A 13,989-nucleotide genomic window follows, 5' to 3' on the forward strand; every position below is an offset into this window, starting at 1 on the left:
TTGTTGGCGGTGACGTTGGTGTGTCACGAGCTCATTGACATGGCTAGCAGCTAAGCTTAGCATTGTCTTCAATTTATTTCTCCACTGCTGGACTAAACATTGAGCCTGAACTTACTCATGGTCTCGCAATATCACAATGATCAGTTTAGCTACAGTAAAAGTAAGTTTGAACAAGTTGATGTATTAAAATACAATTCGGATATTAAAATAATAGGTAGGTAGCTAGCTAGCTACACCGAAAGTGTAAGCAACCTAGCTATGACAGCGGGAGATTCATTCTCTAGCGCGAAGGGTAACGCGTTGGCTAGATAGTTTGCTAGCTAACGTGTTAGCCAGTTTAGTTCAATAGTCATTCGAAGCGTTCCCGAGGCTAGTAGTGAGACTGAGGGAGGAGGACGTCGCTTGCTAACGTTAGCTAGGAAACTAGTCAAAGTTAGTAGCTAGCTAGCAATTGCTATTGCCTTGTGTGCTAGTTTAACTACGGTAAAACGGTATCGTTACCTAGCCACCTGCTTGCTTGATGTTTTACATTGTTCGCTAGCCAATTACTGTACCAGCATTGAAAATATATGGCTAGCTTAGCTTAGCTACTAGTTGTCTAGCTTTGAGAACAGCAACAGACCACATCCACATTGAGACTTCTGGAAATCAGCTGACCGCTGCAGGCAGCCAAGGATACCAGTGATGGATCAACTCAAAGTTAAGGACCGAATATTGGAAAACATTTCGTTGTCTGTCAAGAAGGTAAGACTGATATCAAGTCTAGTGTTCACATATTCTTCATGTTAGCATGATTAGCTAACTAACTTTGAAGATCGTGAACATGAGTGTTACCCTAACGTAGCAGGCATAAAATAAACGCTTGCTAGGATAAGTGGGCCTGGTTCATGAAAGAAAAACAGTTGCTGACTGTAAGATCCTTGAAGATTGTTTAGCTAGCTAAACAAATATGGATTACATTTATCAACATATGGGTGTTTTGTTTTACTAGCTAGTTGTCGCTAGTATTGTATTGGCTAGTCGAGACATATTCAATGACTGGTGAAAACAAAGCACAGTAGCAGTAACCCTACTGCGGCATATCGATACTGTCATGTAATAAACTGTGTCGCTTCTAAAATTCTCTTTCATGGTCGATTCAGCAACCCTCGGGTAACTAGCTAGGTCTATTTGAAGGACGACATATTGTTGCTAGTTTTCCAAACACATTTCAATATACTTGCTTAACATAAGCATGAGTGTACTGTGAAAACATTGACATTCAGTATTTGACTTCTGGGTGTCTTCATAAATTAGTCTGAACCCTGTTTGAATGTTGACATTCATCCTTTGCATAAACCTGTGCAGTGTGGTAACATTGAGTCCCATCCTTCCAAAGTATGTGTACTGTGCCATACAGCCACTGCTTTATAGACCTTGCCTGATATGATATTCAAATATTCTCCTGCCTATATTTTGTTCATTCCTGTCCCCAGTCTGTCTCGTGGTCACATGACCTCAGGGGACTGGAATTTATTACATTTCTACATTCCTGTATATATGCTGTTTAACTGGTCTTTTTGGAGGTGACAAACAAAAGTCTGATTTAATTTAAGTCAGTCATAGTAATACCATTTAGTGGGTCAGATATACTGTAGCATTTATCCAATTTCAGGCTCCATACTCCCATCAAAGCCAAAACTGTATCCTTAGACAGACATTGTACAATCATGCTTGTTAGCGGTCAATTTTTGATGCATGTGGTACTCCTCTCAACGTCTCATGACTGGGGAAGATATCACAATATTTCTAGTTTGGCTGTGGGCCTATTCACATCAGTTCCACCTGTTTTGTGCCCTGACTGCAGTTGCAGAGTTACTTTGCTGCCTGTGAGGATGAAACTCCAGCCATCCGGAATCATGACCGGGTCCTACAGCGGCTGTGCGAGCACCTCGACCATGCTCTGCTCTATGGGTAAGAAGACAGCGAGCCAAATCTGCTCAGTACTTTGATACATCCTAACTCTGACATTGTATGTTTTGAACTATGTTCTTGAACTCTCCTGTTTTGTGCATTGCAGGCTGCAGGATATCTCCTCAGGTTACTGGGTCCTGGTTCTACACTTCACCCGCAGGGAAGCGGTCCGACAGATAGACGAGCTCCAGCACATAGCAACCAACCTTGGGCGAAGTAAGAACACAACAATTTTCACAGCATTCTTACGCACACATTCACATACATCGTCAATCTTGTGGGCAACTTAAGAGGCAAACTTTTCACTGCAGTAAACACTAATACACACATACATGCCATTTCTGTAAATAAATTAATACACTTAATACATTTACTGTGATAATGTGAATGACATTTGTTAGTCAGTGGTTTGGCACATGTAAGTTCCTCTTGTGTCACATTCCAGAAATGTAGCACAAGACTGCTGTTATTTGAGGTCAGGATTACAGTAATTACCACTGGGGTTTGCACATATATGTTTCTCCTTTTACAGAGAGGTTTCTTTGTAGGCCTACATGTTTGACTTATTTGCAAGTTCAGGCAGGAAAGAAAGAATACATGGAGCTAGTAAAAATGACCTACTTATGCCCATGTCCCTCGTACTGAGCACATTTTTTTCTGTTGTCTTTTCTGTGCAGGTCGTGCCTGGTTATACCTAGCACTGAGTGAGAGCTCCTTAGAAAGCTACCTCCGTCTCTTCCAAGAGAACCAAGGATTGCTGCAGAAGTATTACTTCAAGTGAGTGTTCTGACCTAAAGAGCACCATATTATGCCTTTTGACTAATGCGTGTAACTAGTCTCCTTATTGTAAATACACCATCTGCTTGGAATCTCTCCCCCAGAAATGCATTGGTGTGCAGCCATGATCACCTCACGCTCTTCCTCACGTTGGTGTCAGGACTGGAGTTCATTCGCTTTGACCTGGAGTTGGTCAGTATTAGACAATTGTTTGAAACCATTAGAATTCACATCAATACACCTAATTTACAAAAGTCCAACAGTTCAATGTTCAGGCTTTATTGTAACAAAAGAAGATACAACTAGGCTCAACCAAAGAACGTAAACAGAGTACTTAGTTGGTGCCTAAAACCAATAAATAATTCTGTCAAAAAAGAAACCTCCATTGTTTTCCGGGTGTTAGGATGTCCCCTACTTGGACGTGGCCCCCTACATGCCGGAGTACTACAAGCCCCAGAACCTTTTGGACTTTGAGGAGCGTCTCCCAAGCTCGGACAGCCTGTCCCTGCACTCTTTCACCTCCACCAACCTGGAGTGGGACGACAGCGCCATTGCCCCGTCCAGCGAAGGTAGGGGCTCCACCTCTCTCTTTCCTGCTTTCCCTTTCTCTTTCTCCACCTCGGTTTCAGTCTCCACCCACTCTCCGTCTTATGCGGTGCATTAGCCTAATTCATAGGCTGGTGTGTCAAGTAATGGGGTGTTGATGCTGAAGTTGGATCGATCAGGTAAACCCTTGTGGCTCATGGGTTAATATGTAGAAATAATAGCCTAGTACTCACATTGAAGTGATCTTCATTGAGCACCGAGCACAGTATGAACTCCGTGGTGTGAATGTTTTCATATAGTATCTCCCATCACGTTCCACAAACCATTGAGTCCCTATTTTAATTGTAGTTTTCTGTCTGCCTTGCCATACCTGTGTCTGTTCTCATCATGCGTATCATATTTCTCTCATATGTCATGTTTGTGCCATTGTCTCTTCTCTCTGGCCTTTCTGTTCTAATGTTGAGTCTTATCCCTCCTTTTTTAGATTATGATTTTGGTGACATCTTCCCCGTGTTGCAGCCAAGTGCAGACTGGGAAGGTGGGACATGGTTACCCCTCCCCTATCCTCCCTCTCTGTCTCCGTCCTCACCTCTCCTGCCACCCCCTTCCCCGTCTCACAGCATCATGCATGTCGTCCATCCCACTGTGTGTGCTGAATGCATGCTGGTCCTCTGTGTGTGGAGCCAGTGGTTTAATTGGAGTATCTTAATTGCAATATCAATACTGATGAAGAACAAGCAGCTAGCTAATGCTAAGAGGGAATGGTAGAGAAAGCAATCAAAGGGCTTTTGATGTACTGCTAGTTTCTTGGGAAGTAGGCAAAATGGATTGGTAATGCTTTTACACTGGTCTTTGAAGACACTACTGAATCAAACATCACTCCTCACTATCATTACATTTGTACAGTACTACAGGATGAATTGCATAATGATGCCTAGTGGTAAAAAATATATATATATCATTTTAGGGGCATTTTTGGCTCACCTTTATGCAATAAATTATGATGTGGCACTATTGCCAACATTTAATACGATTTATGGCCAGGTAAGTTATTTTCTAAGCAGAAATTTCTATGCACTGGTGAATTGTTAGATGTTGTCAATCATGTTTTAATGAACCACGCAACATGTTTCTCTTTGGAGATGTGATCCTAAAGCTCATGCAGCATTGATGTGGAATATTACTAATGAGAGCTGCATTGCCTGATGCAGCTGGTACTCACTCTGTCTGGTGTCTACTGGCATATATGTGGAATACTCTCTCTTTCTCTCTGTGGAAATGTTGGAATGCATGTATCTGGTCTAGGTTCAACCCAGCCTTCATAGCTTTTGTCACCAACTGTAGCGTGTAGCCTACTGTAGCACTGCATACAATCACTTGAACTAGTTTAATTTAAGTATTATTTCTCCAAGCAAGTGCTGGTATGTTGCGTTGATTGACTTCAACAACGTCAATTAGGCACCTAATTTGAACAGATAATGAAACATCATAAATCTATTTAATAAACACTTGTGCCCTTGTGTATACTTTATGAACTAAATTGTACAATAAGCTATGGTAGGATGGTTTAGCCAAGACCTTTGCCACTCGACAAGCTTGTGTCTGTCTGCCTGCCTGCGTGTCTGTGTGTCGTCCTTACCCCTGTCCCAGCCAAAGCACCAGTATCTATTCTCATTCATTTAAACCCAGAGCGTGTTCAGTAGCCTGTGGCATACTGTACGTGGGACTGTTCTGCTATTCTTTTGACTGTGTGTGTGTCCCCCTCTCCCGTCCTGCTACAGACGGTGACCTCACCGACCCGGTCAGCTGTCCTCACTCCAGCGCCTCGGACCCTCAGACGGTCTTCAGTGATTCTGTGATTCTCCGGGCAGCCGCTGCCGTCATCACCGTGAGGGGAACGCCGCCGCCTCCGCCCCGCAGCCCCAACTTCAGACACAACCCCTTCAACGAGTACTCGGACACCAACACCTCGGCCGACATCACGCCCGTACACACGGCCAGCCGCCACCACGACACAGGGGACGACATGGAGAGCACCAGCAACGAGCTAGAGGTTATTAGGTACAGCACACACCACTAACATTAGCCTCTGTGGCTAAAACTACATGGGAATTAGCCTAGTTAGTTGGTTATCCTGTTATGTTGACCATACTTTTCTCAGACTCAACGCAGAGCTTGGAGTTGTTGAATCCAAATGGCACATTATCACTTAATCTCGATGTCTGTAAGCTAAAGTTATCAGATCAACAAAGCCCTAATTTATTGGCACACTCATACAGGTCAGCAAGCCCTGTAGCTCTTTGGCTAGGGAAATGTGATTGTTAATTTATACAATGGGCCCAGGAAGAGTACACATGAACTACCCATTATGATGTGGTTGTTTCTTTTCCACCAGAATGGCCAGACGAAGGAAGCCATCCAAGAAGCGCTGTGGCGTGAAAAGCTCCACGGTGAGCGGTGACCAGAACACAGTGGCCTTCGAGCAGGTGGAGGCAGACAACAGAGCCCAGGCTGGATGTGAGGGAGAGGGACCGGACGGAGACACCTGGAGCCCCTCTGTGGGGTCGCCGCAGGGCTCAGGGGCCGAGGCGGTGAGGAGGAGGAGCAGGAGGGGAAAGGGGGAGGAGGAGGAGTCAGAGGGCCTCCTGCGGCTGCCGGAGATGACCGACACCTCCATGGACAGCGTTGGCCAGCCCCTACGTGACGTCATGGACCGGCTCAACGGTGCTCTGGATGGGGGGAAGACCTGGGGGCGACCAGATGGAGAGGAAGAAGAAGAAGAGGAGAAAACACAACAGAGTTCCCTCCTCAGAAGGCCCTCCTCCGCCAGCCTTGAAGCCAAACCCCAGCCCCCGGGGCAGCAGCCCTTTCGAGGGGATTCGATGGGTGAGCCGCCTGACCCGGAAGCCAGGGTCCCCCCCCTGCTGCGCCCTGCTCTGGCCCCGAGTCCCAACTTCCTGCAGGCCCCCCCGGCTCCTGCAGACTTTTACTGCTTTACCCCCCACAGTCCAGACGCTGCTGCCCTGCGTAGTGGCCACCATGACACTGCAGGGCATGGCCAGCCGCAGGCTTTTCCTGGTGGCCATGAAGTTGAGGCAGAATCACCGCCAGGACAGGACCCCTCCCTAGAGGAGGAAGAGAGTGATGTGGAGGAAAAGGATGAGGCAGTGGTGGTTGAGAATGGATTGGCTGCTGGAGAAACTGAAGAGGAGACAGAAGAGGACAGGCTCAGTCCAACGGAAAACTCTCATCCTGCAGAATTCAAGTGAGTTGGGGGTTACTTAACACATTTTTAGGTGAACCATAAATTAGACCTATTTTTAAAGGTGCAATATGTCGAATTTAGCTCAGCCAATTTGTGGTTTCTAAAATGTTTTAATGTCTAATTGATTTCAGTTTGTGACATAACAAGCAATGTATAGTGTAGAGAATCATTGTACCATCTAAACCGCTGTGGAAAATCTTTTCAATAAACAAAAATATGTATGAAGCTGATGTACAAAACTGAAAGTAAAAAAGAAACAAAAATGAAATTTACGGAGGGGAAGCGATCATAATGAAAGATCTATAATTCACATTTCTATCTGAAATCAGTTGGGTCGTACACAAAGTTACACAATGGACCTTTAAGCCTTTTTTGTGGCGACAGTTTAACCACGGTGGTGTGCTGATTCTGTGTTGCCGTTTCAGGGTGGACAACAATCACCTGCTGCTGCTCATGATCCACGTCTTCAGAGAGAACGAGGAGCAGCTCTTCAAGGTAAGCCTCTGTTTCACTGTGGTATATTATGTTGGGTGGAGGGGGGGTTGTAAAGGGCATACATTGATAATTGCGGCGGCAGGTAGCTTAGTGGGTAAGAACGTTGTGCCAGTAACCGAAAGGTTGCTGGTTCTAATCCCCGAGCCGACTAGGTGAAAAAATCTGTCTGTGCCCTTGAGCAAGGCACTTAACCCTAATTTCTCCTGTAAGTCGCTCTGGATAAGAGCGTCTGCTAAATGACTAAAATGTAAATGTAATTTGAGCTAGTACTCTGGCTTCTGAAGTGTGCATTTAAACACTCCCTGTCATGGATTTAACAATAGTGAATTTCCCTCCAGCCAATGCTTCCCTCCAATCCTAAGCATTTAAATCCATGACAGGGAGTGTGCTAGCGCACACTTTAGGAGAAGCATGGAGAATCGGGACGCTGCCACAGCTTCAATCCGTGTCCATTCTGAATACATCTACATGCACATATGTCTGGAAAAAATTGAATTAAAATGTATCGGTGACTAAACAAGTGGTATTAGTATGCTTTGCAGTTCATATGAAGCGGTGCGGTCCTGAGTGTTTAGTTCTGTCTGTTCCCAGATGGTAAGGATGAGCACGGGTCACATGGAGGGGGACCTGCAGCCTCTCTACCTGCTGCTGACTGACTGTTACATCTACCTGCTGAGGAAAGGTGAGGTTTCACTGCCCATCACACTCAGATTCTCTCGCTCTCTCTCTCTGTCTGTCTCTCTCTCTCTGTCTGTCTCTCTCGCTGTCTCTGTGTGTGATGGTCATTAAATTGAAATGTAATGGCTGCTTTTGACTTTGCTTGTCATGCTCTATCTATTTATATCATAACTATCTCACACTAAAACTCTCTCTTGCTCTTTCAGGTGCAGCAGAAAAGCCCTATACAGTAGAGGACGCCATCTCTTACAATGAGTTGGACTATGTCTCTGTGAGTTGTCTATACTGCTGGGATATGTTGTTGATACGTTTCTTGTAATGTCGAATGGCTGCAAGGCCACAATAGTTTTTCTTCAAGGTTTAGCTTTAGGATAATCTTGGTCAATGTTTATCTTCAGGGTCACGCCGGGTCCTTGATTTTCCATGCCAAGTCACAAGGTTCATGAGGTCAGATGGTTCATGATGAGTTTACTAGGTTCACGTTGTTCCAGTCGTTGTTTATGGGAATTCCAACATGGCCGACAATCATGCAACCAATTTGAAAGCCTTTGTCTCTGTGACTGTCTGTCATTCAACTATCTGTCATTCAAATGCAAATTGTAGTAGATCTTATATAGACATATGTGCAGCGGCACCAATTTACCAAAAGTAAAAGCCCAATGCTTATTTTATGGACTACAGTGATGTAATGAGTTTTATTTTCCAAATAGTGTTGATGCCATCATATCATCTTAGGCTGTGAAGCACTGGACTGTATGAGGGAAGTGCATGAAAGAAGCCTTAAAGGGATACTTCGGGATTTTGGCAATGAGGCCCTTTAATTACTTCCCCAGTGTCAGAGGAACTCGAGGATACCATTTTTATGTCTGTGTCCAGTATAAAGGGCACAATGACTAGAAGTCTATGGGCATAAAAAATGAAAAGATGGATTTTAAATAGTACATTGCTGCAACAAGACCACCACCTAAAAAGCTGATAGACAGTAGAGGGGAAAACGACAAGAAGGAAGAGTTACTGTCAATGTCCAGTCCACTAAGTTGTGCTGTGATATTGTCCCTGTCCGTCTCTCAGGTGGGCTTGGACCAGCAGACGTTCACGCTGGTGTGCACCAACAGAAGACGCCAGTTCCTCCTGGACACGGCCGACTCATCGCTGACTGTGTGAGTGCCTCCTCTCCTCTGCTCTCTCTCCTTCTCCCTGGCGGCATCTCCATAGTCTAAAGTGGCTTCCTCTCCCCATCTCCTTTCCTCCATCTGCAGTGATTCTAAAGGACTGGACTGTGGAAAGCGACTTCCTAGTTGGCATGCTCTCACTTATGTTTCCATATCAGTACGGATGGAGGAGAGGAGAAGCAGAATAAGTCCCTCTCTTTATCCCTCCCTCTCTCTTCCAACCCACCATCCTCTTTCTTTGTCTTCCCCAGCTGGTTTTTGGCAGCCCTGACGTCAGCCATGATAAAGGGGTGCAGGGAGCCCCCCTACCCCTCTGTGCTGACTGACGCCACCATGGAGAAACTGGCCCTCACCAAATTTGTCTCCCAGGAGTCTCACTGTGAGGTGAGGAACACATATTTTTGCTGTCTCACTTAGCTGGGCCTGCACACATCCATCATTTTTCAAATATAAAAATAAAGACAAATGTCATGTTGAAAGAATGCCTGTATACTGATTTATGCTCTCATGAAGTGAAGTCTTATTTTGATTGGAATCACATTCAAATACACACTTACCCCTCATCAATTATATATCTGATGGAGTGGTTATAGGCACCAGGCATAGCCATGACTAGCCATAGACATCACCAACTCAATCAGTATGCTCAACACATGTACAACAATGTGTAATAGACAAGGGATACACTTGTGTATTGATGCGTTGTGTCTATGTAGGTGTCTCAAGTGATCATCCGCCTCTATTCTTTGGTCCACTGGGAGGACCCGATGGATGTGACTCTTGCCACCCAGACAGTCCTGGTGGGTGCTGGGGACTCCTCCAGCACTAAAGAGGGCCCCCTACTCTACAGAGCATGCACCACCTACCTGGGCAAGGAGCTGTGGAAGAGCTGTTACCTTGTACTGAGGTATGTATTGGCAGCCGTAGGCTTTTAGAGGCACAATATGCTGAAATCACTCTGCCATTGCCTGGTTGCTAAAGTTCTAAACTGTTTGACTAATTTCTGTTTATGTGATGAAACAAGCATGAAACAAGCAGTATTGAGAATCATTGTAACATCTGTGTAATATATTTTCAATATCCAAAAATATTGTCTTCAGCTGTTTGAAGCTGGTGTACAAAACCGAAAGTAAAAAGACCCAAAAACAAAGGTTAAGGACGGTAAGCATAAAAATAAAGCACATAAAACAGATCTATCGCTTATCAGACTTGCTTTCAATGAGAATTATGGATCTATAACTCACATTTCTATGTGAATTTGGTCAGGTGCCCACAAAGCTACATATTGCGCTTTTAATATAACCCTTATAATAAGACATTATAAAGGCTCATACTTGCTTGTAACAAGTAATAAAGCGTTATACCTTGATGCGTATACCAGGAAGTGTTACCGATATATCTGCCTCCTATTACATTTGTTATAGAATGTTATGTGTAACTTTACTTGAACAGGTTGAAGCACGGCTACAGTACCCATATAACATGTAACACATTTCTGTTCTTATTTTAATGCAACTGCAATATTCAATGTAATAATATAATGATACATTTCATATGAATAGCTCTTTCATACATTCTGCTCAAAGCAAGATTATAAACCGTGTTGTTCAAGCCCTGGATGCTGATTGGCAGAAAGCCTTGGTATATGAGACCATATACCACGGGTATGAAGCAAAACTACTTGTTTACTGTTCTAATTAAGTTGGTAAACTGTTTATAATAGCAAAAAGGCACCTCAGGCGTTTGTGGTATATGGCCAATATACCACGGCTAAGGACTGTATCCAGGCACTCCGTGTTGTGTCATGCATAAGAACAGCCCTTAACCGCGGTATATTGGCCATATACCACACCCCCTCAAGCATTATTGCTTAAATATATTTCAGTATGTGTTCCTCTTGTCCTTGTGCAGCAAAGGGGTTCTGTACCAGTATACAGAGAAGACTGATGGGACACCACTGATGTCCATCACTATGGGGTAAGGCATGCATGCTGTGTTACTGCTCATCCTCCAACATGTGTCTGTTTATGATGGGATAATTTTCACAAGGGAATGGATCTGTGACTAGAGCTTTTATGGATCAAGTTGTTAGGACAAATGCACTGGGTTCGAATGTAGTTGATCGCACCTATTTTGCTTCTTTTTTTTACCCTCTTATTTCAATGTAAATAGTAGGTTGTGATTGACTTTTCATATTTTCATTGTTGTTTGACCATCTTCTATGTGTGCTCTCTCCCACCCTTCCTCGCTCTTCATCGCTCTCTCAGGGGTGAGCACTGCGGAGGTTGCCGGCGCTCCAACAGCACAGAGCAGCCTCATGCCTTCCAGGTGATCCTGACAGAGCGGCCTCCTCTGGAGCTGAGCGCCGACAATGAGGGAGACATGGCCGACTGGATGCTGGTGCTCTGCCAGTCCGTCTCCAAAGGGGTGAGGGTGAGGGCATACACACGCTGCACTCTGACACAGATACACACTGCACCGTGGGAATAATGAGAGTGAGCATGGCTGACTGTGCAGATTTTGCCATGCTATTGCCATGAGGAGCAGAATACCCTACTAGATTAAAAATGTATTTTTGCATGAACTGTCTCACACCATGTCATTCCCTATCTCCCAACATTGAGTTCAGTTCCTCCAGGTTCAATCGAAGATTCACTGCAGAAAAATGATCTTTCCCCGATTTAAAAAAACCCCCAGAAATAAGATTGTTTTCATTTTGTTCAGGGTTTTTTTTTTCGAACCGCCTATGTAAACATTTTTACAATATTTTCTTTTAGATACAAATTTCCAGGATGGAAAAAGGTTTTCAGTGTAAACTTAAACGACTAAAACCAGATATAAAGTATGTCAAAAACATAATGGACCTAATATATTTTTCAAAAAGATCATCTTTGAGAATGAACAAGCACCAAAATAAAAGCTAGACTGTCAGGGAGAATCTAAAATTGTAAAAATGATGCATTCAGGAGTATTTTTGACATGGCATGGGCGGTACGAAAATGTTGTTATGTTTGAGTCACTCGGATAGCATAAGCCATGGCAAAATGTGTAGAATTGCAGGAAATTAGCTTTAAATAACACATTTTCTCTCGGCCCCATGGAAAGATGTGTAGAATTGCAGGAAATTTGCTTTCAAACAGCTACATTTTGCAGCCAACAGGAGGGCCTCTAAAATGTTTGGTCGGCGACAGGATCATTGGCCACACCCACCACCTAAGTTCCATTTTGATCCAGAAAAAAATCTGTCGTTTTTAACAGTAGCTCTGAAGTACATAGGCTAAGTACATCTGTATTTTATCATTAAAGTAGACTGGTTTCTCTAGGTCCCCCCTCTATAGATGTTTTTATTCTTTAAACCCTCTTTCTCTGTCTGCAGGTGATCCCCCAGGGTGTGGCCCCCACACCGTGTATCCCTTGTTGCCTGGTGGTGACGGACAGGAAGATGCTGACATGCCACCAGGACTGCCAGACCAGCTTCTTCCGCTCGCTGGGCGGAGCTGAGCTCTCTGACGTCACTGCTGTCAGCCTGGAGGACGACAAGGAGTACTGTGTTGTTGTGAGTCACCTCACGCCTGCCTAGCCTCAGACGGCATATGGCGGTTTTCCTCACTTGCCTGTGCCCTCTAGTCTATTCTCTTTGTGTCTCCAATTAAAATTGAATTTGTTCTATTGAACATACCACCACTATAAAGGCATTTTAATTATATGAAGAATCTTGTAGATAATAGGCAGAATCTACCGCACACCCAAAACCGATTAGTGAAGGTGCTGGAGGCAAAATGCTAAACAGGAAAAAGTCTCTGCACACTTCCAGTCAGATGCAAATTTATTTTAAAAGAAGCTGAGCTATGATGAGCTACTATTAAAATAAATGTGCATCTGACTAGACGTGTGCAGACACCTTTTCCTGTTTCTCCAATTATATGAAGAATGCCTTGGGTCCTCCTTGTGTTTTGTTGACCAACTAACCACTAAACCAAAGAGCACCTTCAAACTACAAAGATGCACTTCCCATCCTTTTTTCTACTCAATTCAATACGACCTGATTAATCCCTGAGGGGAAATTAGAAAGACATTGACAAGCATTGGAATTGACTCTTTATCTTGCCCCATACTCTTTTTTTCTCACGCTCTACTCTCTCCCTCTCTTTCACGCTCTACTCTCTCCCTCTGTATGTCTCTTGCCATAATAATAATAATGATGATTATCTCTGTGTATAGGAGTTCGCAGTGGACAGGACTCAGTTCCTGCCTCCCTGGGTGCTGTACTTCAGCGGCTGCGAGGAGAGAGACCGCCTACTCGAGGCGCTAGAGAGTGCCTGGAGAGACATTTTCCAGGTAAGGGAAAGATGGATCGAAGAGGAAGGGTTTTGAGAGGCAAGGATCACGGTAAAAGGATCAGCTCAATAACATGATTTTCTTGTGTCTGTCTCTCTCTTGCTCTCTTTGTCTCTCACACTTTCTTTTCAACCCTCTTTCTTTTCTTTTCTTGTGATGAAGGTGTGTCTGCCTCGTAGGAGGGTGTCAGAGCCGTCGGTGCAGAAGCGTTGTGGCGAGGCCTTGGCTCTGATGAGGAGCGCCTGGCAGAGGAGTGACAGCCTGGCCCGGGGACGTGCCCAGAGAGAGCCCTGGTGCTGACAGAGAGACAGACAGGTGGATGGACAGATAGGACAAAAGGCTTTCACTACCACTCCTATTCCTACTTCACACATCAGGGTCGTAGTCAATCGCATTCAAATGTTGTCAATTCTGGAAGTGAATAGAAAATGTACCATTATTTTCTATGTGGATTTTTTCAATTGTCAAATTGAATTTCTACTGGGTGACTGAGTTTGAATGGAATTCACACCGAACCTGTTACATATAATTATGACAACAGCCATATAGATAGAGGGAAACACACACTCCGTTGTGCGTACATTATCAAGAGTATACGGTAAGTTAAGCATACGAGGACGTGTCTTCATGGGATGTTGCGAGACAGAATCTCAGTTCACACTCCTGGACATGCACAAATATGTATGTAGGGCTGTGACAGTCATGGCATTTTGGATGACGGTTATTGGTCAGCCAAATGACCGCGGTCAAAAAAAAGGTGTATAT

At 44.3% G+C, this 13,989-nt stretch overlaps 1 protein-coding gene across 2 annotated transcripts; it reads left to right on the forward strand.

Moving 5' to 3' along the window:
• The first annotated feature begins 25 nt into the window (after positions 1-25).
• Positions 26-13,989, forward strand: LOC311149623 (pleckstrin homology domain-containing family M member 2-like). Of its 2 annotated transcripts, none has more exons than XM_084186812.1 (20): positions 26-744; positions 1,847-1,953; positions 2,060-2,169; positions 2,631-2,730; positions 2,835-2,922; positions 3,134-3,299; positions 3,761-3,814; positions 5,058-5,337; positions 5,672-6,541; positions 6,967-7,036; positions 7,628-7,718; positions 7,921-7,985; positions 8,786-8,874; positions 9,138-9,270; positions 9,603-9,793; positions 10,798-10,863; positions 11,154-11,313; positions 12,263-12,442; positions 13,108-13,224; positions 13,387-13,989. In XM_084186812.1, exons 1-20 carry the CDS (start codon positions 685-687, stop codon positions 13,522-13,524), a joined length of 3,135 nt encoding a protein of 1,044 aa, XP_084042938.1. In that variant the 5' UTR covers positions 26-684; the 3' UTR covers positions 13,525-13,989. The 2 variants fall into 2 exon arrangements, with proteins under 2 accessions (XP_084042938.1, XP_084042937.1); XM_084186811.1 differs by having other exon boundaries at positions 11,154-11,319; positions 13,387-13,972.

This window comes from Coregonus lavaretus, assembly GCF_964263955.1.
Source record: "Coregonus lavaretus genome assembly, chromosome: 22".
NCBI lineage: Eukaryota > Metazoa > Chordata > Actinopteri > Salmoniformes > Salmonidae > Coregonus > Coregonus lavaretus.

Bases quoted from the DNA above. Each gene is read 5' to 3' on its own strand.
- LOC311149623 (XM_084186811.1), top strand. From the start codon at position 685: ATGGATCAACTCAAAGTTAAGGACCGAATATTGGAAAACATTTCGTTG. The intron at 8,875-9,137 runs GTGAGTGCCTCC...TGTCTTCCCCAG, and splicing joins GCCGACTCATCGCTGACTGT to CTGGTTTTTGGCAGCCCTGA. The intron at 9,794-10,797 runs GTATGTATTGGC...GTCCTTGTGCAG, and splicing joins AGCTGTTACCTTGTACTGAG to CAAAGGGGTTCTGTACCAGT.